Genomic DNA, 26378 nt, shown 5'->3' on the forward strand with positions numbered 1-26378 from the left:
CAGGGTTTGTTGTCTAGAAAGAAGCAGAGAAGTTTCAGGCCTTCCCCAAAGTGTAAGCTGATCAGGGCCAGGAAACTTAGAGATGGAAGTGATTGAGGGCATGTGAAGTATCATGATTATAGGTGAGAAGGGACTGAACCAAGGAGAATAAAATGGAGTCGAGCAATGTGGAGACAAAGTGTCTACATGTGATAATAGTAAACCAATTCCACACTAACGCTTACAAACATTCATGTTCAAGTGTGCTCAAACACTCACAAAATGTACACATACACATTCAAACGCACAGACCACCTCTCACAAGGGTGCACGTGTTCACAGTTGTTTGATCACAAATGCTCACAAACAACTGGTCACCAACAAATGCACAGACAAGTTCACAAATGTGTGCACTGACACACATTTCGAAATGCAGACACACAATCACAAGCATAATACACACATGCTCACAAATGCACAAGCACGTTCACTCACAAGTGCATGTACACAGGTTCACAAAAGCACACACAAACACATGTATGTGTTCAAAAGCAGACACACGTGTGTTTACAAATGCACACATGCAGTCAAACATGCACAATCAAAATGAACGTGTTCACAAACAAATACACAAACACACCAAACACTATCACACACATGTACACATATGCCGCCATTCAAACCCGCGTGCAAACAGTGCAGACACACTCAGTCAAATACAAAGGGTCACTCAGGAAACAATCAAACACTATCACAAACACCAACACGCGTTCACACACAAACGGACCAGACCCCTTTTGATGTCGGCTCCACTCGCACCTTACCTTCCCTTCCCAGACCTGGTGCGGAGCCGGGCCCGCCCGTTCTCTCCCTCCCTCCCTCCCTCCCCCCTCTCTCGGGACACGGTGCGGGCTGATCCCGCTCCGGGCCAACACTTTACCTGCCGCAGTTCCTTGGTGCGGTCCCGCATCCTGCCGGCCGGTCGGTCGGAGATGTCGAGGATGGTAGCGGGCTGTGCGTGTCCGGTGCCTGAATGTCCGCCTCCAGCTGAGGCCACAACTTTTCTCTCGGCGGAGTTCGCTTCAGAGCCGGAGCGGCAGGAAGGAAAGGACTGCGCATGGGTTCCAAAGTGAAAGTACACAGCATTAACCCTTGGCGCTACTCAGGCCCGGGATACGGAACGGGTTCGCCGCATTCGGTACAAGCCCCGGGACACGGCACAAACCCCTTCACACAGCAGGGGTGCGGGACAGACCTCAGCAACACGGGACGCGGGATAGACCCAGGATAAGTCACGGAACTAATCAGTTTCGTTAAGGAGCCGGACCCGGAGCCGGAACTGGATAAGCCGGATCACTCAGGAGGCTGAAGGGGTGGTGGATAGGACATTCAGAGAGGTAGTTACACCCAAGGTGCGGGACGCAGGGAACTGGGCTAAAGTACCCCTGTGACCATCCCCCTCAGACCGTGGGGGGGGGGGGGTGACAGAGCAGAGGAACTTCACAGCTATCGGGTGTCTGACACTGTCTGGTTCTGTGGCTCGGAAGGGAAGGGGAAGAGACGAGCTGTGGTGACGGGAACAGAAGAACAAAATATCTTAATGTATCACTTCCTACGCTGCATCGTCAACTGTTTCCTGCATCCATGCCGATTGCGTAGACCTCATCAACTTCGCCTCCACTTCCAACCTGTCCTCAAAGTTACTTGGTCGATTTCCGACACCATGCTCCCCTTTCTCAATCTCTGGATACACTTAGCTACTGATATCTTTATAAGACCACTGATCCTCACTGCTACCTTCCCACCCCCTTCTCTCAGTTCCTCCGTCTCCGCTGCATCTGCTGTCCGGAAGAGGCTTTTCATTCCGGAACTATGAGATGCCCTCCTCCTTCAAAGAAAGGGGCTTTCCTGCCTCCACCATCAACGTTGTCCACTCCCACGTCTTCCACTTCACGCACTTCTGCCCTCAGCCCATCCCCCTGCCACCCCACTAGGGTTAGGGTTCCACTTGCCCTCACCTACCACCCCACCAGCCTCTGCATCCAGCACAGAATTCTCCATAACTCCTGCCAACTCCAACAGGATCCCACCACCAAGCACATCTTTCCTGCCCCCAAACTTCCACTTTCCACACCACTCCTTTCTCCAGTGATCCATCCCCAATGGTCTCCCTCATAGTACTTATCTTTGCAAGGATAATGTGTAAAATTAATAGGATTGTTGACATGGGGGATTTCAACTTCCCTAATCTAAACTGGGAAATGTGTTTAAATGGGGCAGAACTTCTGAGTGTTTCCTGGAACACATGGATGATCCGACAAGAGAGGCCGTACTGTACCCAGTGTTGGGTGATGAGCCTGGCCAAGTGACTGACCTTTCAGTGTGTGATCAGTGACCACTCCTCCTTAACTTTCAGGATGGCTATGGATATGGATAGGTCTGGTCCTTGCAGGAGAGTTTGTAATTGGAGTCGGGCAAATTACGAGGGCTTCAGGGAGGAATTAAGAGTTCATTGGGAGAGCCCGCATGACAGGTTGTGCCTTACCAACTAGATTGCGTTTTTGACAAGGTGACAAGAGAGATTGAGGAGGGTAGGGCAGTGGATGATGTCTTCATGGATTTTAGTAAGGCATTTGACAATGTCCCTAATGGGAAGCTAGTCTGCAAGATTAAATGCATAGGGTCTAAACAGATCAGCTGTTTGGATCCAGAACTGGCTTGTGGTCATGGTTGGAGGAAGTTATTGGAGCTGGAGGACTGTAATTAGTCATGTTCTGCAGGGATCTGTGCTTGGACCTCAGCTGTTTGTGATGTGCATAAATGACCTGGGTGAAGATGGGTTAGTAAATTTGTGGATGATATCACAATTGGTAGAGCTGTGGATAGAAGACTGGCAAAGAACATAGCACAATATATGTCAGTTGCTGATATGGAAAGAGAAATGGCAGATGGAGATTAAACCCAGAAAAATGTGAGGTGTTGCACCTTGGCAGGGCAAACACAGGGGGACAGTACACTGTTAAGGGCAAGATCCTTAGCAGTGTCACTGAGCAGAGAGATCCTTTGGATTCAGGTTGATAGTGCCTAGAAAGTGGCTGCACAGGTTGATAAGGTGGGTACGAAGGAAGGCTTATGGAATGCTTGCTTTTATTATTCGAGGCATTGAGTTCAAAAGTCAGGAGTTTATGTCGCAATTTTATTAAATGCTGGTTAGGCCACATCTAGAGTACTGCCTACAGTTCTGGTCGCCCTACTATAAGGAAGGGTGTTCAGGCTTTGGAGAGGGCGCAGGAGAGATTTATCAGGATGCAGACTGGATTAGAGGGTGTGTGCTATCACGAGAGGTTGGACAAACCTGGGTTGTTTTCTCTGGAACGGCAGAGGCTGAGGGGAGATCTGATCAGAATCAGTATCAGGTTTAATATCAGCAGCATACAGTGCCTATAAAAAGTATTCATTCCTCCCCCCAAGAAGAATCACAATTGATTTAGTTTAGCCTTTTTGGCACTGATCCACAGAATAAAAACTCTTTTGTGTCAAAGTGAAAACAACTTTCTACAAACTGGTCTAAATATATTACAATTATTAAACACTAAATAATTGGCTGCATAATTACTCACCCCCTTCAAGTCAGTATTTAACAGAAGCAGCTTTGGCAGCAATTACAGCCTTGGGTCTGTGTCTCTATCAGCTTTGCACATCTGGACACATCGAATAGCAGATTAGAAGAAGCTATTTCTGAATCGCAGAGTGTGTGCCTTCTCTTTTGTTTGTTTTTGCCCATTCTACTTTACAAAACTGCTCAAGCTCTGTCAGATTGCACGGGGATGGTGAGTGAACAGCCCTCTTCAAGTCCAGCCACAAATTCTCATTGGATTGAGGTCTGAACTCTGATTTGGCCACTCCAATAATTAACTTTGTTGTTTTAAAGCCATTCCTGTGTCACTCAGACTTTATGCTTGGGGGTCATTATTTTGCTGGAAAACAGATCTTCCCCCAAGTCACAGTTCCCTTGCAGACTGCATCGGGTTTCCTCCAGGATTTCCCTGTATTTTGCTGCATTCATTTTACCCTCTACCTTCACAAGCCTTCCAGGACCTGCTGCAGTGAAGCATCCCCACAGCGTGATGCAGCCACCACCGTGCTTCCCGGTAGGGATGGTCTGTTTAGTCTGATGGCCAGAAAGCTCGGTTTTGGTTTCATTAGGCTGCAAAACCTTCTTCCAGCTGACTTCAGAGTCTCCCACGTGCCTTCTGGCAAACTCGAGCCGAGATTTCATGTCAGTTTTTTTCAACAGTGGCTCTCTCTTTGCCACTCTCCCATAAACCTGAGACTGGTGAAGCACCCGGGCAACAGTTGTTGTATGCGCAGTCTCTCCCATCTCAACCACTAAAGCTTGTAGCTCCTCCATAGTTGTCATAATGTCTCCTGGTGGCCTGCACACTGGTCCCCTTCTTACACGGTCACTCAGTTTTTGAGGACGGCCTGTCCTAGGCAGATTTACAGCTGTGCCATATTCTTTCCATTCCTTGGAGACTGATGTAACTGTACTCCATGGGTACTCAGTGACTTGGAAATTTTCTTGGTATCCCTCTCCTGACTTGTGCTTTTCAATAACCTTTTCGCAGAGTTGCTTGGAGTGTTCTTTTGTCTTCATGGTGTAGTTTTTGCCAGGATACTGACTCACCAGCAGTTAGACCTTCCAGATACAGGTGTATTTTTACTACAATCAATTAAACACCTTGACTGCACATGACTGATCTCAATTTAACTAATAATGTGACTTCTAAAACCATTTGGCTGCACCAGCAATGATTTGGTGTGTCATATTCAAGGGGGTGAATACTTATCCAATCAATTATCTTGTGTTTTATACTTGTAACTTATTTAGATCACTAGAGATCTGTTTTCACTTTGACACAAAATAGTCTTTTTCTGTCGATCAGTGTCAAAAAAAGGCAAATTAAGTCCAATATGATTCGATGTTGTAAAACAATACAAAACAAAAAGTATTCAGGTGAATACTTTTTATAGGCGCTGTACGTCATGAAATTAGTTAACTTTTGGCAGCAGTACAATGCAATAATGATAAATATAGAAAACAACTGAACTACTATATTTTCAGCGTATGTAAATTAAGTAGTTAAATTAAATAAGCAGAGCAAAAACAGAAATAATGTTTTTAATGTAGTGAGGTAGTGTTCACGGGTACAACGTCCATTAAGAAATCAAATAGCAGATTAGAAGAAGCTATTTCTGAATCGCCGAGGGTGTGCCTTCCCTTTCCAGACAGTAACAATGAGAAGGGGAAATGTCCTGGGTGGTGGGGGTCCTTGATGATGGACACCATCTTCCTGAGGTATCGCTCCTTGAAGACCTCTTGGATACTGGTACCCAAGATAGAGCTGACTAATTTTACAACTTTCTGCAACATACTTCGAACCTGTGCAGTATGCCTCCCACACCAGACAGAGACACAGCCAGTCAGAATGCTCACCACAGTACATCTGTTGAAGTTTTCCAGTGTCTTAGGTTTCAAGCCAAATTTCCTTAAGCTCCTAATGAAATATAGCTGCCATCTTACCTTCTTTATGCACCAATTTGTTGGGATCGGGTCGAGGTTTATGAGATTATGAGAGGTATTGATACAGAGATTATCTGTTTCCCAGGGCTGAAATGTCTAATACCAGAGGGTATGCGTTGAAGGTGGGACGGGGTATGTTCAAGGGGGATGTGAGGGGTAAGTTTTTTGCTCATGGATACCTGGAGTGCACAGCCTACATTGGAAGCTTTTAAGAGACATTTTCATAGACACATGGATGTGAGGAAGATGGAGGGATGCGGACATGGGGTAGGGAGGGATCAGTGTTTGGGTGTCTCTGATTTCCTTTTTAGCAGGTTCAGCAAAACACTATGGGCTAAAGGGTAAAGATGAACCTCGTTTTCAAGAGATATTGAGGCCTTGGTTAAGAACAAAGAAGGTTTATAGCAGGTATAGACAAGTAGGAACAAACGAGGTGCTTGTGGAGTACAAGAAATGCAAGAGAACACATAAGAAAGAAATCGGGAGGGCTAAAAGAAGGCATGAGGTTGCTGTAGCAGAGGTTCTACAGATATGTTATGTTGAAGTTGTATAAGATCCTAATGTGGAGTATTGTGTGAAGTTTTGGTCACCTACCTACAGGAAAGATGTAAATAAGGTTGAAAGAGCACAGAAAAAAATTGCAAGAATATTGCTGGGACTGGAAGACCTCAGTTATATGGAAAGATTGTGCAGGTTAGGACTTTATTCCTTGGAGTACAGAAGATTGAGAGATTTGATAGAGGCATACAAAATTATGAGGGGTAGAGATAGGGTAAATACAAGCAGGCTTTTTCCACTAAGCTTGGGTGGGACGACAATCAGAGATGATGGGTTAAGGGTGATAGGTGGAAAGTGTAAGGGGAACATGAGGGGAAACTGCTTCACTCAGAGAGTAGTGAGAGTGTGGAATGAGCTGCCAGTGCAAGTGCTTGATTTCAACTTTTAAGGGTATTTTAGAGTACTTTTAAGAGTATTTGGATGGTAGGGGTATGGAGGGCTAGGGTCCAGTGCAAGGCAATGGGATTAGGCAAATTAACTGGTTCAGCACAGCCTAGATGGGCCAAAGGGCCTGTTTCAGTGCTGTATTTTTCTATGACTCTATCCCTGGAATAAATCCACAGGACATTTGACAGATTCATGGGACATGGGACAAATCCTCAGAATAATTCCCTGGGACTTGGGACGAATCCCCAGTATAAATCCACAAGGTCGGACAGACCTCAGGATAAATTGATAGGACATGGGAGAGATCGTGGGATAATTCCTCAGGACACGGGAGAGATCCTGGGATAATTCCTCAGGACACGGAAGAGATCGTGGGATAATTCCTCAGGACACGGGAGAGATCCTGGGATAATTCCCAGGACACGGGAGAGATCCTGGGATAATTCCTCAGGACACGGGAGAGATCCTGGGATAATTCCCAGGACACAGGAGAGATCGTGGGATAATTCCTCAGGACACGGGAGAGATCGTGGGATAATTCCTCAGGACACGGGAGAGATCGTGGGATAATTCCCAGGACACGGGAGAGATCGTGGGATAATTCCCAGGACACGGGAGAGATCGTGGGATAATTCCCAGGACACGGGACAGATCCTGGGATAATTCCCAGGACACGGGAGAGATCATGGGATAATTCCTCAGGACACGGGAGAGATCGTGGGATAATTCCTCAGGACACGGGAGAGATCCTGGGATAATTCCCAGGACACGGGAGAGATCGTGGGATAATTCCTCAGGACACGGGAGAGATCGTGAGATAATTCCTCAGGACACGGGAGAGATCCTGAGATAATTCCTCAGGACACGGGAGAGATCCTGGGATAATTCCCAGGACACGGAAGAGATCGTGGGATAATTCCTCAGGACACGGGAGAGATCCTGGGATAATTCCTCAGGACACGGGAGAGATCGTGGGATAATTCCTCAGGACACGGGAGAGGTCGTGAGATAATTCCTCAGGACACGGGAGAGATCGTGAGATAATTCCTCAGGACACGGGAGAGATCCTGGGATAATTCCTCAGGACACGGGAGAGATCCTGGGATAATTCCTCAGGGCATGGGACAGATCCTGGGATAATTCCCAGGACACAGGACAGATCCTGGGATAATTCCTCAGGGCATGGGACAGATCCTGGGATAATTCCTCAGGACACGGGACAGATCCTGGGATAATTCCTCAGGACACGGGAGAGATCCTGGGATAATTCCCAGGACACGGGAGAGATCCTGGGATAATTCCTCAGGACACGGGAGAGATCCTGGGATAATACCTCAGGACACGGGAGAGATCCTGGGATAGTTCCCAGGACACGGGACAGATCCTGGGATAATTCCTCAGGGCATGGGACAGATCCTGGGATAATTCCTCAGGGCACGGGAGAGATCCTGGGATAATTCCTCAGGACACGGGAGAGATCCTGGGATAATTCCTCAGGACACGGGAGAGATCCTGGGATAATTCCCAGGACATAGGAGAGATCCTGGGATAATTCCTCAGGGCATGGGACAGATCCCGGGATAATTCCTCAGGACACGGGAGAGATCCTGGGATAATTCCTCAGGACACGGGAGAGATCCTGGGATTATTCCCAGGGCATGGGACAGATCCTGGGATAATTCCTCAGGACACGGGAGAGATCCTGGGATAATTCCCAGGACATGGGAGAGATCCTGGGATAATTCCTCAGGACACGGGAGAGATCCTGGGATAATTCCTCAGGGCATGGGACAGATCCTGGGATAATTCCCAGGACACAGGACAGATCCTGGGATAATTCCTCAGGGCATGGGACAGATCCTGGGATAATTCCTCAGGACACGGGAGAGATCCTGGGATAATTCCTCAGGACACAGGAGAGATCCTGGGATAATTCCCAGGACATGGGAGAGATCCTGGGATAATTCCTCAGGACACGGGAGAGATCGTGGGATAATTCCTCAGGACACGGGAGAGATCCTGGGATAATTCCCAGGACACGGGACAGATCCTGGGATAATTCCTCAGGACACGGGACAGATCCTGGGATAATTCCCAGGACACGGGAGAGATCCTGGGATAATTCCCAGGACATGGGACAGATCCTGGGATAATTCCCAGGGCATGGGACAGATCCTGGGATAATTCCTCAGGGCATGGGACAGATCCTGGGATAATTCCTCAGGACACGGGAGAGATCCTGGGATAATTCCCAGGACATGGGAGAGATCCTGGGATAATTCCTCAGGACACGGGAGAGATCCTGGGATAATTCCCAGGACATGGGAGAGATCCTGGGATAATTCCTCAGGACACGGGACAGATCCTGGGATAATTCCTCAGGACACGGGAGAGATCGTGAGATAATTCCTCAGGACACGGGAGAGATCGTGAGATAATTCCTCAGGACACGGGAGAGATCCTGGGATAATTCCTCAGGACACGGGAGAGATCCTGGGATAATTCCCAGGACACGGGAGAGATCCTGGGATAATTCCTCAGGGCATGAGACAGATCCTGGGATAATTCCTCAGGACACGGGAGAGATCCTGGGATAATTCCTCAGGACACGGGAGAGATCCTGGGATAATTCCCAGGACACGGGACAGATCCTGGGATAATTCCTCAGGACACGGGAGAGATCCTGGGATAATTCCCAGGACACGGGACAGATCCTGGGATAATTCCTCAGGGCATGGGACAGATCCTGGGATAATTCCTCAGGACACGGGAGAGATCCTGGGATAATTCCTCAGGACACGGGAGAGATCCTGGGATAATTCCCAGGACATGGGAGAGATCCTGGGATAATTCCTCAGGGCATGAGACAGATCCTGGGATAATTCCTCAGGACACGGGATAGATCCTGGGATAATTCCCAGGACATGGGAGAGATCCTGGGATAATTCCTCAGGGCATGAGACAGATCCTGGGATAATTCCTCAGGGCATGAGACAGATCCTGGGATAATTCCTCAGGACACGGGAGAGATCCTGGGATAATTCCTCAGGGCATGAGACAGATCCCTGGATTCTGCCTTGGACTCACCTTGAGGACTAAAATGCCAAACAAACTTATCACCAAATTTTTGACCCTGGGAGTTAATGACTCCCTCAGCATCTGGATCCTTACTTTCTGCCTAACGCACCACAAGCAGTAAGGTCAGACAGCAACACCCCCTTCACACTTTTTCTGAACGCTGATGCTCCATGAGGCCGCGCCCTCAGCCCCTACTCTCTTCCCTGTACACTCACAACTGTGCGGCCAAGTTCTGCTCAAACTCCATGTACAAGCTCGCAGATGATACCATCGTAGCAGGTCGTATCTCAAATAGCGATGAGTCAGAGTACTGGAAGGAGAGAGAGCTTAGTGACGTGTTGTCAACTTTTCCCTGAATATCAACAAAAGGGCTGGTCATTGACTTCAGGAATGGTTGGGGTGAGCACATGGTTCAGTCCACATCGACGGTGCTGAGGTCCAGAGGGTTGAGAGCTTCACGTTCCTTGGAGTAAACATCATCACCATCTGTACCTGTCCAACCACGTGGCCAAGAAGTTCAGCAATGTCTCTACTTCTTCAGGAAGCTAAGGAACAAGTCCCCATCAACTCTTACCCATTTTTATTGATGCTTCACAGAAAGCATCCTATCCGGATCCATCGCAGCTCGGTACGGCAACGGCTCCGCCCGTGGCCGCAGGAAACCACAGAGAGTTGCGGGCACAGCTCAGCGCATCACCAAAACCAGCCCCCACCCCCCTCCATGGACTCTGTCTACACTTCCCACTGCCTCAGTAAAGCAGCCAGCATAATAAAAGCACCCATTCACCCGAGACATTCTCTCTTCTCCCATCAAAACTATATAACAATCACGGCATGGAAACAGGCCATCTCGGCCCTTCTAGACCGTGCCAAACGCTTACTCTCACCTAGTCCCACCAACCTGCACTCAGCCCATAACCCTCCATTCCTTTCCTGTCCATATACCTATCCAATTTTATTTTTTAATGACAAAATCGAACCTGCCTCTACCACTTCTACTGGAAGCTCTTTCCACACAGCTACCACTCTCTGAGTAAAGTAGTTCCCCCTCGTGTTACCCCTAAACTTTTGCTCCTTAACTCTCAACTCGTGTCCTCTTGTTTGAATCTCCCTACTCTCAATGGAAAAAGCCTATCCACGTCAACTCTATCTATCCCCCTCATAATTTTAAATACCTCAATCAAGTCCCCCCCTCAACCTCCAAAGAATAAAGACCTAACTTGTTTAACCTTTCTCTGTAACTTAGGTGCTGAAACCCAGGTAACATGCTAGTAAATCTCCTCTGTACTCTCTCTATTTTGTTGACATCTTTCCTATAATTCAGTGACCAGAACTGTACACAATACTCCAAATTCGGCCTTACCAATGCCTTGTACAATTTTAACATTACATCCCAACTCCTATACTCAATGCTCTGATTTATAAAGGCCAACATACCAAAAGCTTTCTTCATCACCCTATCCACATGAGATTCCACCTTCAGGGAACTATGCACCATTATTCCTAGATCACTTTGTTCTACTGCATTCTTCAATGCCCTACCATTTACCATGTATGTCCTATTTGGATTATTCCTACCAAAATGTAGCACCTCACACTTAACAGCATTAAACTCCATCTGCCATCTTTCAGCCCACTTGTCTAACTGGCCTAAATCTCTTTGCAAGCTTTGAAAATCTACTTCATTATCCACAACGCCTCCTATCTTAGTATCATCTGCATACTTACTAATCCAATTTACCAACCCATCATCCAGATCATTAATGTATATGACAAACAACATTGGACCCAGTACAGATCCCTGAGGCACACCACTAGTCACCGGCCTCCAACCTGACAAACAGTTATCCACCACTACTCTCTGGCATCTCCCATTCAGCCACTGTTGAATCCATTTTACTACTTCAATATTAATACCTAACAATTGAACCTTCCTAACTAACCTTCCATGTGGAACTTTGTCAAAAGCCTTACTGAAGTCCATATAGACAACATCCACTGCTTTACTCTCGTCAACTTTCCCAGAATCATCCCAAAAGATGCAAAAGCCTAAAAGCTTCTATCCTCTTGGATGGCAAGTTGGACTCTTGACCTTACAATTTAGCTTGCTGTCATCTTGCACGTTGGTATCAGCCCTGTGCTGCACCTTTTTGGTCAATTTTACACTTTATTCTGCATTGTTAATATCTTACCTTATTCTAGCCCAGTGCAATGAGCAATGATTCGACTTGTGTGAATGGTAGGTAAGACAAACTTTTCACTGTAACTGGGTGCACGGGACAGTAATAAACAATTCCAAAACCAATAAATCCCCGGGACAGATTCCCGCAACATGGGAAAGATCCCTGGAATAAACCCCCAGGACACAGACTTTGCACAGTCAATAAAACTCGGGCAGATACTCTGCGTGACAATCCTTTTACTCAGTCAAAGTCCATCGGTTGGAAAACACTGCAACATTTGTACAGCGCAACATCAGCTTATAAATTAACCAAGTCTTCACCCAAGCAGGAGGAGGGCAGATTGGGAGCAGCAGCGGTGGGAAGGGGAGTGAGCAGGGAACAATCTTAGAGAGCAAGTGAGGGGGAGAGAGTGTCACAAGGGAGGAAGCAGCAAGAAGGGAGACAGGCAGCGAGGAGGGGAGAGTGATAAGAGGGTGGGGAGGAAGGGACGGAGGGGGTCTGAGGCAGTACTGTGGGGAGGGCAGGGATAGAGGAGTGAGGGGAGGGATTTTCATGTGAGGGGTGGTAAGCAGGGAGGGGCAATAGATGAAAGAGTGAGTGACGAGGGAATGCCATTGGAGAGGAAGTGGAGAGGGGAGGAGGGGAGACAGGAGTGAAGAGAGGAAGGAATTTAAGCAGGGGAGTGAGCACCGTGGGCGAGTCAGTGAGATAGGAGGATGGGGAGGGTAAAACGAGGAGGGAGGGAGGAAGGGAGAGAGGGAGGGGTGCAGGTGAATGGGGGAGAGGTTGTAGGAGGGATGGTGAGAAGGGCTAGGAGAGTAAAGCTGTGATGTAGGAGGCGGGGGAGTGGGAAGGAGAGGAGGTAATGAGGGAGTGTGTAAGGAGGGTGATGCAGGGAAAGGGGAGGCAGGAGATTGCTGCGGCCAGGGTCAGAGGTCAGAGGTTGCAGCTAGGCAGGGCGATTTATGTCCATGAGGGCTGCAGTAGCTCTCTCCTCAGCCCCTGGTCCAGGCCAGTCCGCCCCCCACACTTGCCCCCGCTGTCAGCTCAGCTCCCCGGCCTGGACTGGTACTCGCGGCAGTCATCCCCGCCCAGGTGGGGCCCACAGGTGAGCCGCACCTCGAAGCTCAGGCTGCCGTGGTTCAGGTAGCAGAGGTCGACTCGGCTGGGCCCAGCCACCAGCGGGACCTCGCAGGCTCCCAGAAGGTCGTCGCGGTCCAGTCCCCAGTCCTGGTCCCAGACCTCCAGCCGCAAGCGGGCGCCCGACCCCAGCTGCACCTCTTCCAGGTTCAGCCAAACGTCCCAGACTGGGTGGTTGTTATTGGCGATGGCCGCCGTGCTGGCCTTCAGCCCCGGGCCGCAGCTAACTCGCACGTAGGCGTCCGTCCCCGACATATAGTCGCCCCAGAGGTCCCGGCAGCGGATCACCTTCACCTCCAGCCGTCCCCAGCCCTTCTTCTTGGGGCAGCACTGACCGTTCACCCAAGGGTCATCGGAGCAGTGGCAGGAACAGGAACCTTGGGCCGAGCTGGGCCGGGTGCCACCCCTGGGGCAGCCCTTGGATGAGCAGTTGGCAGCACGCCCCTCCGATGCCCCTTCCACGATGTACTGGCTGATGGCACGGTGCAGGAGCGCCCGGCGGGGGTCCCGCCGAGACAGCAGAAGGTGCAACGGCTCCAGGGTGCGGTAGGTGACGCCCGGGTGGGAGGACAGGGAGCTGACCCAGGCTTTGAAGTGGTTGGAGCTCCCTCCCTCATCCCCCCCGAAGAAGAGGTCGGCCCCCTTTGACAGGAGGCCCCCTTGCACCACGGTCAGGCGGTCGTTGTAAGTCTGGTGGAAGGACATCCGCCCCTCAGCCTTGTTCTGGGCCTCCTTGCAATGCCGGTACTTGGCGTTGGAGTCCAACTTGCTGCCGATCTGAGCCTCTGCCTCAATCGTCAGACAGTCCTTCACCTGGGGGAGAGGGCAAAGAGTGAGGGAGGGTCGAGGTGCAGAGAGAGTGGGGTTTGGGGGCAGAGAGGGAGGTTCGGAGGGCAGAGAGCGAGGTTCGGAGGGCAGAGAGGGTGGTTTGTGGGGCAGAGGGAGGATCAGGGGCAGAGAGCGAGGTTCGGAGGGCAGAGAGGGTGGTTCGAGGGGCAGAGGGAGGATCGGGGGGCAGGTGGAGGGAGGTTTGGGGACAGAGGGAAAGAGGTTCAGAAGCAGAGGGAGTGGGGTTTGGGGGCAGAGAAAGGGAAGTTCAGCAGCATTCTGGGAGGTTCGGGGGCAGAGAGAGGGTTTGAGGGTTCAGAGAGTGGGAGTTTGAGGGGGTCAGAGAGATGGAGATTTTGGGAGAGAGATGGAGTTCAAGAGGCGCAGGGATGGATTTTGAGGGGGCATATAGATGGGGCTGGAGGGAGGGGAGAGGAACGGGGAGATGGGGTGGGAGGGGGAACTTGGGAGATGGGATGGGAAGGGAGGGGGAACGGGGAGATGCAGGAGGGGAAGGGCAGATGGGATGAGAGGGGAGTGGAGATGGGTGAGAGGGGGGAGAAGGGAGGAGGGAGAGGGGAGGGGGATGGGAGATGAGTGGGAGGGAGATGAGGTGTGAGGGGCTGGGAGGGGTGGGGGATGAGGGGAGGGGAGATGGGGTGCGAGGGGAGGGGAGGGGAGGGGAGATGGGGTGCGAGGGGAGGGGCTGGGAGGGGAGATGGATGGGAGGGGGAGGGGAGGGGAGATGGATGGGAGGGGGAGGGGAGGGGAGATGGATGGGAGGGGGAGGGGAGGGGAGATTGGGTGTGAGGGGAGAGGGAGGTTACAGAGATGGGAGGGAGAGGGAGCGGGAGCGGTAAGGAAGCTGGCGTGCTGAAGGAAGAGACTGGGACGACCGTGGGAAAGAGCAATGACGAGACCGAGGGTCGGGGTCCCGGTCCGGGTCGGCGCCCCCATCCCCTCAGCTCACCTCCTCGGCGGTCTGTCCCTCGGCGGCCACCTGGCAGGTACGGAGGGCCGTGATGTCTCGGAAGTGGCCGCCCAGGGTTACGGCGTGGACGTAGTGGGTGCCGAAGGTGCGAAGGAAGCGGCGGTAGAAGAAGCCGGGGCCGCTGCCCTCCCCGTGCCCGTTGTCCCACCGCCCGTCCCAGCGCCGGGGCAGCTGGCGGATCTCTTGGATGAAGTGCGGGTGCAAGGGGGGCTGCGTGCCCAGCCTGGCCCGGTACAGGCTGCACACCATCGCTTGGCTGGAGAAACTGTAGCGGTCGGAGGCCTCCCGTTTGCGGCCGAAGGACGCCATCTCAGACCGCTCCCCCGCCACCGTCGTCCGCACTCCGGAACCTGGCCGCGGCTTCACGTCCAGCCCTGCGCTCCAGGAGGAGTCCACCCCGGCCGACTGCGAGGCCGACAGCTCCTCGGCCGAGTCGTAGACGGTGGACTGGAGACGGAAGTTGCAGTCCGCCTCGGTCACCCAGTGGGCGACGGCCCGGGGCAGCCGCTGGACCTCGCCCTTCAGGTGCGCGTTGTGACAGACGGTGCAGGAGCCTCCCCTTTGCCAGCTCCTCGTGTCCACCGCCCAGGCCCCCGTGCCTCGCAGCAGAACCACGTCGAAGCCCTCGCCCAGCAGCTCCATGCCTGGCACCGGCTTCTTCTCCCGGCACTCGTTGGGAGTGGCCACGTTACAGATCGCCCCGCATGGAGGGGTCCCGAGGAGGAGGACGAGGAGCAGTGCGAGGAGGGGGCAGCCCATCGCCACCGGAGCTGGCACAGCTGACAGAGACCTGCTGGGCAGACAGAGGGGTGTGGGTGAGAGAGGTCAGGACTCGGGTATAGGGGCAAAGGATGGTGTGTCTGGGCCCGAGAGTATGTGGCGATCAATTATTCTCTATATAAATCCCAATACCCTGGATTCGATCCCACCGTGGGGATCTGTTATTCTATATATGGACCCCACCCAACTCCTGGATTAGATACCAGCCTGTAACCCACTCCCAGGTTTCTGTTATTCCACATATAAGTTCTGAACCCCTAGATTAAATCCCCGCCTGTAAACCGTCCTAGAGATCTGTCATTCTGTGTATAAACCTCCCGAACCACGGGATCAGATCAGAACCTGTAACCCACTCCTGGGGATCTGTTATATGTATAAACACCTGAAACCCTGGATTAGGTCCCCGTATGTAACCCATTCCTGGGGATCTGTTATTCTATATGTAAACCTTTCAAGTCCTTGGATTAGAACCCAGCCTGTAAGGTATTCCAAGACATCCTATACATAAACACCCCAAACCACTCATTCCTGAGGAAGCGTCGACAGCGCTTCTCCTTATTGATGCTGCCTGTCCTGCTGTGTTCCACCAGCATTTTGTGTGTGTTGGTTAAAATTAACAGCATCTGCAGATTTCCTCATGTCCACTCATTCCTCTCTCATTCTTGGGGGTATTTTTCCTGCCGCGCTCCCACTGTCAAGTTGTTTTCTCCCGCTCTGCCCTGTCTTTGCCTTCTCGCTCTCCCTCTCTGCCCTTCTTATCTCTCTCCTCCCACTTACCCCACTCTTTCCATTTTCTCTCACTTACCCCTCTCCACCACTCCTTCCTTCACTCTCCCTACCTATCTCTCTTTTTCTCCCCTCTCCCTTTCTACCATCCTCTCTGTTTGCCTTCTCCTCCCTTTACCTCTCTTTCCATCCACCTCTGTCCCTCTCCTGCCTGTTGATCCCACTGTATCTATCACAGTCACTCGGTGTTTCTCTGTCTATCTGTCCCTCTCTGTCTCTTTCTGTGTATTTGCCTCTGTATTTGTAGCTATCTCTGGATAATTAGAACATGGACCGTAAAGTACTCCAGCACAGAAACCCTTGCTCATCTTGTCAATGCTCGCCTGTTTCCTGCCTAGTCCCATCTTCCTGTGCCAGAAACATACCCCCTCCAAGCCCCTCTCAACTATCCAAACCTCTGCCACTTCCACAGGCAGCTTGTTCCACATTAGCACCACACTCTGAGTGAAGAAGTTCATCTCGGGTTCCCCTTAAGAATTTCACCTTTCACCCTTAACCTATGACCACTAGATCTGATCTCACCCAACCTTAGGAAAAAGCCTTCTTGCATTCACTATATCTCCCCCCCCTCATAATTTTGTATACCTCTGTAAGATCTCCCCTCAATCTCCTGCGCTCCAAGGAATAAAGTTCTATATTTTTTCTATATTCTATATTTTTTGTCCCAATGGAACAAAAAATAGTGGGAAGTTCAAGAATTGGGAAGCTTTTAAAAAATCAACAGAACGCAACAGAAAAGTCATTAATGATGTAAAAATGGAATTCAGAAGTAAGCAAGCCAATAATGTTAAAGAGAATACCAAATGTTTCTTCAAATACATAAAGTAAAAAAGAGAAGTGAGAGTGGATATTGGTCTTCGCGTATTTGGCGGCACATGATAAAATAAGCCGTAGTCAGCATGGTTTCCTCAAGGGAAAATCTTGCCTGACAAATCTGTTGGAATTCTTTGAAGAAGGATAGACATTGGAGAATTGGTTCATGTTGTGTGCTTGAATTTTCAGATGACCTTTGACGAGGTGCCACGCATTAGGCTGCTTAACAAGCTATGAGCCCATGATATTACAGGAAAGATTCTTACGTGGATAGAGCAGAGGCTGACTGGTAAAGTATGTACATGTCCAGCACAGCATTGTGGGCCAAAGGGCCTGTATTGTGCTGTAGATTTTCTATGTTTCTATTCAACCTTTCCCAACTCAGGTCCTCACATCTGAGCAAGGTCCTTGTAGATTTTCTCTGAACACTTGCAATCTTACTAAATCTTTCCTGTAGGTAGGTGACCAAAACTGCACACAACACTTCAAATTTGGCCTCACCGATGTCTTATACAATATAACATCTGTGCTCAATGCCCTGACTTATGAAGGCCTTTTTATGGCCCTATCTACCTTGATGCCCCTTTTGAGGAATTATAAACCTGTATTCCACTGCACATCTCAATGCATACTATTCACTGGGCAAGTCCTTCCTGAATTTGTCCCTTTATTTTCATTAAATTCCATCTGCCATTTTTCAGCCTGTTTCCCCAGCTGGTCCAGATCATCCCATAAGCTTTGATTGACCACAGGCTTGGAGAGTGTAGTATTGGAGATGAATATGATGAAGTTGTTCAAGAAGTTCTATATTGATTCTTTATGCATTTTATTGAAGATCTGCCAGCCAGTTTACTACATCAGATTTGCTTTGTCTTTTTTAAACGGCTGTTAAGTACTTTTTTTAAGACATAAAATTTTTCTTATCCCTGCTTTTTTTCCTTGCTTTCTTTTCAAATTACTATTTTTTCTTTCTTTCATAGTTTCTCGTGGGTAGATTTTTTTTATTACTATTCCGAATTAAGTTTTACATTTTTTTGATGGAATTGTTTCTCTTCATCTATAATCTTTATTTCCAGTGCATAACTTATCTATTTTCTGTCATACTACTTAAATGGAGCTGCTTATGTCAATGTCACGAAACTAGAAGTTGGTTTTTGGGATGTCTTTTTTTTTGTAGAGCTAGCTGCTTTTTTGGGTAGCCATCTAGTTTTGGGATTAGAGGGTGGGGGGGGGGGGGTTCTCTAGTGCCAACACTATTTAATGCTTTTTTTGTTATTCAGGACATTTATTTGTCCTGATTTTATTGATTTATACCTTTGCTCCAGAACTGTTATTTGAATGTTTGATCCTGGTTATGCCTACTACTTTCTATGTTTTAATAATTGATAATGATTAGTCTGCTGAAATTTATAAGCTGGAATGTAAAGGGATTGAACCAAAAGAAGGTGTTTTCCCATCTTAAGACACTTAAAGCTGACAGTGCCTTCCTGCAAGAAACTCATATTCGTAGTTTCGATAATTCTTGTCTTATGTCAAGATGGGTAGGTCAGCATTTCCATTCTTCCTTCCCGGCCAAAGCCAGGGAGGTTTCTATCCTTATTAATCAAAATGTTCCTTTTGAGCTCCACAGTAAGATATCTGATACAAATGCTCGGTTTATTATTGTTTCTGGGAAATTATTTAATACTAAGGTAGTATTAGCTAATTTGGACGCTCCTAATTCCGATGATGTGAACTTTTTTGAACTTTTTTCCCCTTATTACCTGATCTGAGTTTATATTCTCTTACACTGGGTGGTGACTTTAACTGTTGGTTAGATTCAGCTTTGGATCGATCGTCCTCTGTTCCTAGATTACCTACCAAATCTGCTTTAGCTATTCATTCTTTCCTTTCTAACTCTGGTATCTCTGATGTGTGGCATTTTTTTCATCCTACTGAGAGATTATTCCTATTTTTCACATGTCTACCATACTTTTACTAGATTTGATTATTTTTTAATTGATAATCAGCTGATTTCATTTGTTCACTCTTGTGATTATCAGAGTATATTGATCTCGGATCATGCTCCAGTTACTTTGTCTTTAAATTTCCCCGGTCTCCCTCAAATGAATAAACATTGGTGCTTTAATCCAACTTTGTTATCGGATGGTGATTTTGTAAAATTTATGAAGGATCTGATAACTTTTTTCTTAAACACCAATACGTCATCTGAAATTTCATCCCAGATTGTCTGGGATGCTATGAAAGCATATTTGAGGGGTCAAATAATTTCATATACAGCGAATCTCAAAAGAAAGATCCATTTAGAGCGATTAGATTTGATCAGTCAGATTAAAGTACTAGACTAACTATATGCTCAGATTAAAAATCCTGAATTATGCAAGAAGTGAGTAGAATTTCAAACTAAATTTGACCTTATCTCCACTCAACCTGTTGAACATCAACTTCTTGAAAGCAAGAGCCGCTTTTCATGGTGATAAATCTGGCAAATTTCTAGTTAACCAATTGAGACACTCTAAAACTAAACAACATATTGCAAAGATTCGAATGAAGAATGGTAATATTAGCTTGAATCATTCTGAAATTAATGACTCATTTCAGAATTATTATTCTCGACTTTACACCTTGGAATCTTTAAATGGTAATATTTCTGTTGACCTTTTTTTAAATAGTTTGAATATTCCTTCACTCTCCTCTGACTTTAAAGCAAAACTTAATGAGCTAATATCACTAGAAGTATTTTCTGCCATTTCTGCACTGCCTTTGGGCAAATCTCCTGGATCTGATGGGTTCTCTGCAGAATTTTATAAATAATTTGGATGTGTTATTTCTCTTGATGCAGAGAAAGCGTTTGATCGTGTAAAGTGGAATTACCTTTTTGCGGTTTTAGAAAAATTTGATCTCAGTCAAGGTTTTATTTCAAGGATTAAATTGTTATACCTATGTCCCACCACTTCTGTTTTGACTAACTCTCAGCAATCACAGTCTTTTAGCCTTAAACGTGGCACCCGTCAAGGATTCCCTTTAAGTCCTTTCCTTTTTGATCTGGCGATTGCATTTCAAAGCTGTCCTGAACTGATGGGGATTTGGAGAGGGGGTGTTGAGCATAAAGTTTCTCTTTATGTCAATGATTTATTACTTTTTCTATCAAATCCGTCCACTTCTTTACCCCCAATGTTTTTACTTCTTGATCAGTTCAGCCAGCCTTCTGGCTATAAACTCAATCTACACAAGAGTGAACTCTTTCCAGTATGCATAAAGCTTACAACATGACTAGAATAAATGTGACAAGTTACTGTTCTCAGATTTACATCTATTACAAACTGGTGAAGTATCAGAATAGAAGCTGTGCAACTTTTCTTTGGAATAAAGTATTTTTCACTGTTTCTCTGAGGCTTTTGGGAAGCGGTGGGAACCGGACCCGCTCATAGCCATCCTTGGAGCAACAAGCTCCCTATCTTCAGCCAATAAGTATGAAAAAATGGCTGTATTGTTTGGAATGGTGATTGCTAAGAAGTTAATCCTGCAAATGTGCCTACGTACGATCTGTGGCTTAGAGAACTGGCAAATACTTTACATTTGGAGAGACTGAGACTATGTAATAAGGACAGAGGGGACATCTTTGAAAGGATATGGGGCCCTGTATTGGGCTTTCTTACGGGGTGAGGACTGAGGTTTTTTTTGATGCGGTGCTCCTCTGCTGTGTATGTTTACTTTTGCCTTTATATTGTTCTCCCTTTTGCTGCTCAATATTTAATTTGATTTCTTTTATGGTCGAGGTTTTTATGGATGTGCTGTATTTTTTGTTGTTTGTAGGAAAAAAGAATTTTTAAAAATTTTAAAAGATTGAACTCTTTCCAATTAATAAAGAAGCACAAGCATTAGTATTTCATAACCTCCCTTTTAAAGTAGTTAATAATCAATTTACTTACCTTGGTATTACAGTTACAAGGAATTTCAAGGATCTTTTTGGTGAAAATTTTGCTAATCTTTTGAACTCTACAAAACAGAGTTTGTTACAGTGGTCACCCTTATCTATGTCTCTGGTAGGTGGTCTTAATGTTATTAAAATATATATCATTCCTAAATTTTTATACTTATTTCAATCTATTCCAATTTCTATTTCTAAAGCATTTTTTGACTCCTTAGATTTTATTATTTCATCCTGTCTGTGGAAGGGTAAACATTCCAGACTCAATAAAGCTTACCTACAAAAATCTAAAATGAAGGTGGTATGGCTTTACCTAACTTCCATTTATACTATTGGGCAGCTAACATTTGCTGTCTTACTTTTTGGTCCTTTTTTATAACCAGTCTGACTGCCCTAAATGGGTGACAATGGAGTTGAACTCCAGCAAGGAGCTCTCTATTCCTGCACTTCTTCGATCTGCACTCCCCTGTCACTTGCCTAGACTAATTGTTAATCCTCTTATTAGACACACTCTGAGAATTTGGGCCCAGTTTAGAAAGTTTAATGGTCTTCATGGTTTCTCCCTTTCTAGTCCTATCTTGCACAATCATCTTTTCTTACCTTCTACGCAAGATTCAACATTTCATGATTGGTATGGTATGGGCGTTGGTCACTTTGAAGATATTTTGATAATAGTTTTGCAACTTCCCAACAATGTTCTGCAAAGTTCAATCTACCTGATGCCCACTTCTTTAGATACCTTCAAATTAGACATTTCATTAATCCTTTATTATCCAATTTTCCTGTGATGCCTGAGAAAAATGTTGTGGACCTGTTTCTTTCTATTAACCCATTGAGCAAAGGCTTAATATCTTTTATTCGTGATAAATTAGTGACCCTAAGCCGTGCCCCCTTTGATCAAATTAGAATGGCTTGGGAGCATGATTTAAATATTTCTTTATCTGATGCAGTTTAGGACTCAATTCTCAAGTCAGTTAATTCAACCTCTCTGTGCTCGCCAATGTCTTTTACAGTTTAAGGTTGTACATAGGGATCACATGCCCAAATCTAAATTGTCCCAATTTTACCCTAACATTAGTCCTGTTTGTGACAAGTGTAAAGGTGGCAAGGCTTCTCTTATTTGTATGTCCTCGTCGAGAGAAGTTTTCTTAATGTTATCCCATATTCTTAATTGCCACTTAGAACCTAATCCTCTGATTGCTCTATTTGGTACCCTGGATGAGGCTGTTATGCATTTGAGTCCGACTAAACGTCGAACATTATCTTTTGCCTCTCTTTTGGCTAGACATTTAATTCTTCTTAGGTGGAGAGATGTTGCCCCACCCACCAGTGCTCAATGGCTTAATGATACTATGTCCTGTTTAGACCTTGAAAAAATTCACTACTCACTTCTCAACTCAGACATAAAGTTTCACAAGGTGTGGGGACCTTTTCTTGAATATTTTCATAACTCCTCTTTGGATTAAGTCTATTTTTTTAATCCCTTACTTTCAGCTTCTTTTTCTTTCTTTGGTAATTTTTATTTACATTTACAGTTTTGGGGGTTTGAATGCTCCTATTAATATTTTTAATGCTCCTATTATATAGTTGGCCTGGAGTTTTTTTTCCATGGACAGGGTGGGGGGGAGGATACTAACTTTATATGATTTTATTTTGGGTGCTCTTTCATCACTGTTTTGAACTATATAATTGTTATGTTTATCTTACACTGTATTAATCTTCATTTTGCTGTTGGGTTTTTGCTGTAGTAATTGTAGAAATGCATAAAGAAATCACTATATAAAAAATGTTCTTAGACACATGAACGTACAGAGAATGGAGGAAAATGGACACTGAGTAGGCAGAATGAATTAGTTTATAGTAGATTAACTAGTAGTTTGATATGTGAGATGAAAAGCCGGTTCCTGTACTGTACTGTTCATTGAAACTATGTTTTTATTTAATTTAACTATTTGATATACATATGATGTATATATAGCTACTGTAATTCAGTTTTTTTCTATATTATCATGTATTGCATTGTACTGCCACTGCAAAGTTAACAAATTTCACGACATAAGCTGGTGATATTAACCCTGATTCTGATTCTATGGGCTAGACCATTCAGCCCATCAGGTTAATTCTGGTGCCTAACAGAGAATCACAGGATTTGCTCAGCCCTGATGAAGAGTTTTAACCCAAAACATCAACTGCTTATTTCTCTCCATAGATGCTGCCTGACCTGTTGAGTTCCTTTAGCGTTTTGTGCGTTACACAAAACTTCCAGCTTCTGCAGAGCCTCCTGTGCTCCCTCTGTCTCCACAAATTTTTCGTCAGAAATACCTCCCAATATTGCCATTGTTCTACACCAGAGAACACTTTACAATAGTAAATCAACCACCTGCATGTCTCTGCAATGTGAAAGGGATGTCCAGGAAGAAAGCCTCACTGTTATTGGGAGAAATGCTGAGATCTCCACACCAACTGTATCCAATTTTGGCATCAAATCTTCTCTGTCCTCCACTTCATTTGGGTAGTCTACAACTCAGTGGTATGAACAGTGATGTTCCTGGTCTCAGATAACCCATGATGTAGCTCTGTGAAACCTCGGTTAGACCACACTTTGAGTATTGTGCTCAGTTTTGGTCACCTCTTCTAGGAAGGATGTGGAAGATTTCGAGGGGGTGCAGGGGAGATTTACCCTAATGCCGCCCGGATTAGAGGGCATGTTCTGTGAGGAAAGGTTGAGCGAGCCGGGGCTTTTCTCTTTGGAGTGAAGGAAGATAAGAGGTGAATTGATAGAGGTGTATAAGATGATAAGAGTGGACAGAGACTAATAGCTAATGACTATTACAAGAGAACATACTGTTAAGGCAATTGGAGAAAAACATAGAGCTACATCTGAGAAAAGTATTTTTTAGACAGGGAGTAGTGGGTTCATGTACCGTACTGCGGGGGGTGGTAGAAGAAAGATACTTTAGGGACATTTATGAGACTCTTAGGCAGGCACACGGATGAAAGGAAAGCGGAGGGCTGCGTGAGAGAGAATGGTGAGATTAATCTTGGAGAAGGTTGAAGGCTTGGCATAATATCATGCACCAAAGGGTCTATACTATGCTGTAATGCTCAACGTTCTTTCCCGACTCCCACTGGTCCCTCTAGGTTTAATCTCCCTTTGTTCAGCACCCCTCCCATCTCACTCACACATCATCCTCCCATATTTGATTACATCTGCCAGCTGTCAGTCTCTTCACCCTTCTCCAATTTCTACCTCTTTCCTCCCACTTCCAAGTATGCATTATCGCTCTCTTAGCTAGTTTCATCCATCATCAATCAACCTGTATCAACACCAGAACCCCTCCCCCCTCACAACTCCATGTTGCCCACCGTTCCCGGTCTCGTCTAATTCCAGTAGCCAGCCTGCCTCACCCTCGACGCTGGCGGCCCTGATGCAGGTTATCAACCCAAAACCTCAGCTATCACTTCACCTTCACAGAATTCTCCAGTTCTTTCTTTCTTACCCTTCTCTCCAGCCTTATCGCACACCGCTTTACCCTTCTTTCTCGCAGTCTCTGCTCCCTCTTCGATTCCACTCTCTCCACTGCCTGTTATCTCTTTCCTCTCTCTCTCATCCTCCTCTCTGTCACCCCCTCCATCTCTTTGTCTGTCTCTCACCGGTGACCACATTCAACGTCAGGAACCAAAGGCTGAGTGATCTTGGAGTCTGGGTTTCTAACTGCGACACAAACTGTGAACGACAGAGCATCAACCACAATTCCCACAGAGCTGCTGGGGGGAAAGGGAGAAGAGGTGGAAGTGATGGGGGAGCAAGAGAACAAGGGGAGAGTGAGGCAGATAGAGAAGGGGTGAAGAGAGAGGGAGAGAAAGGAGGTGGGAGAGTAAGAGAAAGGGGAAGAGCCAGAAAGGTGGGGGAGGAAGAGAGGGGGGAAAGATGTATGGAGTGTTAGGAAAGGGAGCTTGCGAGAGAGGGGGTCAAGAAAGGGTGGGAGTGAGAGGTGTGGGGGGGAGCGAGAGAGATGGGGAGGAATAGAAAAGGGGGTGAGGGATTGGGGAAGAGTAGACTCAGTAAGGAGAGGGAAGGGGAGAGTGAGAGGGGGAAGATAAGGAGTAGAGATGGACAGGGTGGGAGAGAGAAGGGGGAGAGCAGGATGGAGAGGGAGAGGAGTGTGTGTGAAAGAGCAAAATGGAGGGAATGAGATGGGGAGAGGAGAGAAGGGGAAAAGAGAGCGAGGGGAATTGGGGGTAGAGAGGGAGGGGAAAAGAGCTGGAAGCGATATGGGAGTTGGAATGGAACAGTTGGCGTGGTTTGTGAGACTAGCAGAGATCGGAAGAGCTGAGTGTGCATTGAGGTTAAACCTCCACTTCAGACTAGAGACAATTAATTGTTTCCTGGTAATTCTGCTTATTCACTTGCTCGCTCTCTCTCTCTCTCTCTCTCTCTCTCCCTCTCTCTCTCTCTCTCTCTCTCTCTCTCTCTCTCTCCCCCACACCCTCTCTCTCCCCCCCTCCCTTCTCCTACTCTCACCCTAACTCACTTCATCCTTTGCTCCCTCTGTCCCTCCTTCCTCCAGCTTCCTAGGACAAGGTCACCCACTGCACCTCTCTGTGGGACAGAGGGTTCTGGCTAAGGTAAGAACAGAAGGAACGACTCACCTCCCCTTTAAGAAATGCTTCGACAGTTTGGCTCAGACACAATGGTGATCTGCTGATCTACTGGTGACAAGTGTATGTTGAAGAACTGTGCTGTCCTTTCACACAATCTCTCTCTCCCCCCCCCCCAGTTTCCCGTGGCAACCTTTAGTGTGTGACTTCCGTTGGCCACCGCCTGTATGTGTGCTTCGTGGTTACAGGCATGCTACTAACGTCAAAGCCCTCAACCTATAGGTTCAGCAGGCAATTGTCTCACCCCACGGGTTTCAATAGCAAGAAAACAGGCCCTTCGGCCCAATTGGTCAATGCTGACCAAAAATTTTCATCTCACCTCGTCCCACTGGCCCATTTCCCTCTAAATCTTTCCTGTCCATGTACATCTGCAAGTGCCTTTTAAACATTGTTAATGTACCTGCTCAGACACTTGCTCTGGCAGCTCATTTTACCGTTGGATTCCCCCCCCCCCCCGGGTGAAACAGCCGCCCCTCAGGTCCCTATTTAATCTCCCCACTCTCACTTTAGACTGGTGCCATTTGGTTCTTGGTACCCCAGCCCTGGAGAAAATGCCTGCGTGCATTCACCCTATCTATACCCCTCATATTTTAATATGCCTCACTAAGCTCTCTCCTCTGTCTCCTCCGAGGAATGAAGGACCAGCCTCTCCTTCTATCTCAGTCCCTCGAGTTTTAG

At 47.1% G+C, this 26378-nt stretch overlaps 2 protein-coding genes across 3 annotated transcripts in view; both read right to left on the minus strand.

Moving 5' to 3' along the window:
• The window catches only part of LOC132383218 (syntaxin-4-like), a 33662-nt gene extending 32610 nt beyond the window's left edge, over window positions 1-1052 (minus strand). The window contains exon 1 of the mRNA XM_059954115.1: window positions 920-1052. Coding sequence (XP_059810098.1) covers window positions 920-949 — 30 coding nt within the window. The 5' untranslated portion in view covers window positions 950-1052. The remainder of the gene's footprint in view (window positions 1-919) is intronic.
• LOC132383217 (perforin-1-like) lies at window positions 955-25811 on the minus strand. 2 transcript variants are annotated; one of them, XM_059954113.1, is made up of 4 exons: window positions 25692-25811; window positions 14708-15518; window positions 11779-13722; window positions 955-1090 (listed from the first exon to the last, which is right to left on the minus strand). In XM_059954113.1, exons 2-3 carry the CDS (start codon window positions 15485-15487, stop codon window positions 12817-12819), a joined length of 1686 nt encoding a protein of 561 aa, XP_059810096.1. In that variant the 5' UTR covers window positions 15488-15518; window positions 25692-25811; the 3' UTR covers window positions 955-1090; window positions 11779-12816. The 2 variants fall into 2 exon arrangements, with proteins under 2 accessions (XP_059810096.1, XP_059810097.1); XM_059954114.1 differs by lacking the exon at window positions 25692-25811 and having other exon boundaries at window positions 14708-18212.
• Between the last annotated feature and the right edge of the window lie 567 nt (window positions 25812-26378).

This window comes from Hypanus sabinus, chromosome 29 (assembly GCF_030144855.1).
Source record: "Hypanus sabinus isolate sHypSab1 chromosome 29, sHypSab1.hap1, whole genome shotgun sequence".
NCBI lineage: Eukaryota > Metazoa > Chordata > Chondrichthyes > Myliobatiformes > Dasyatidae > Hypanus > Hypanus sabinus.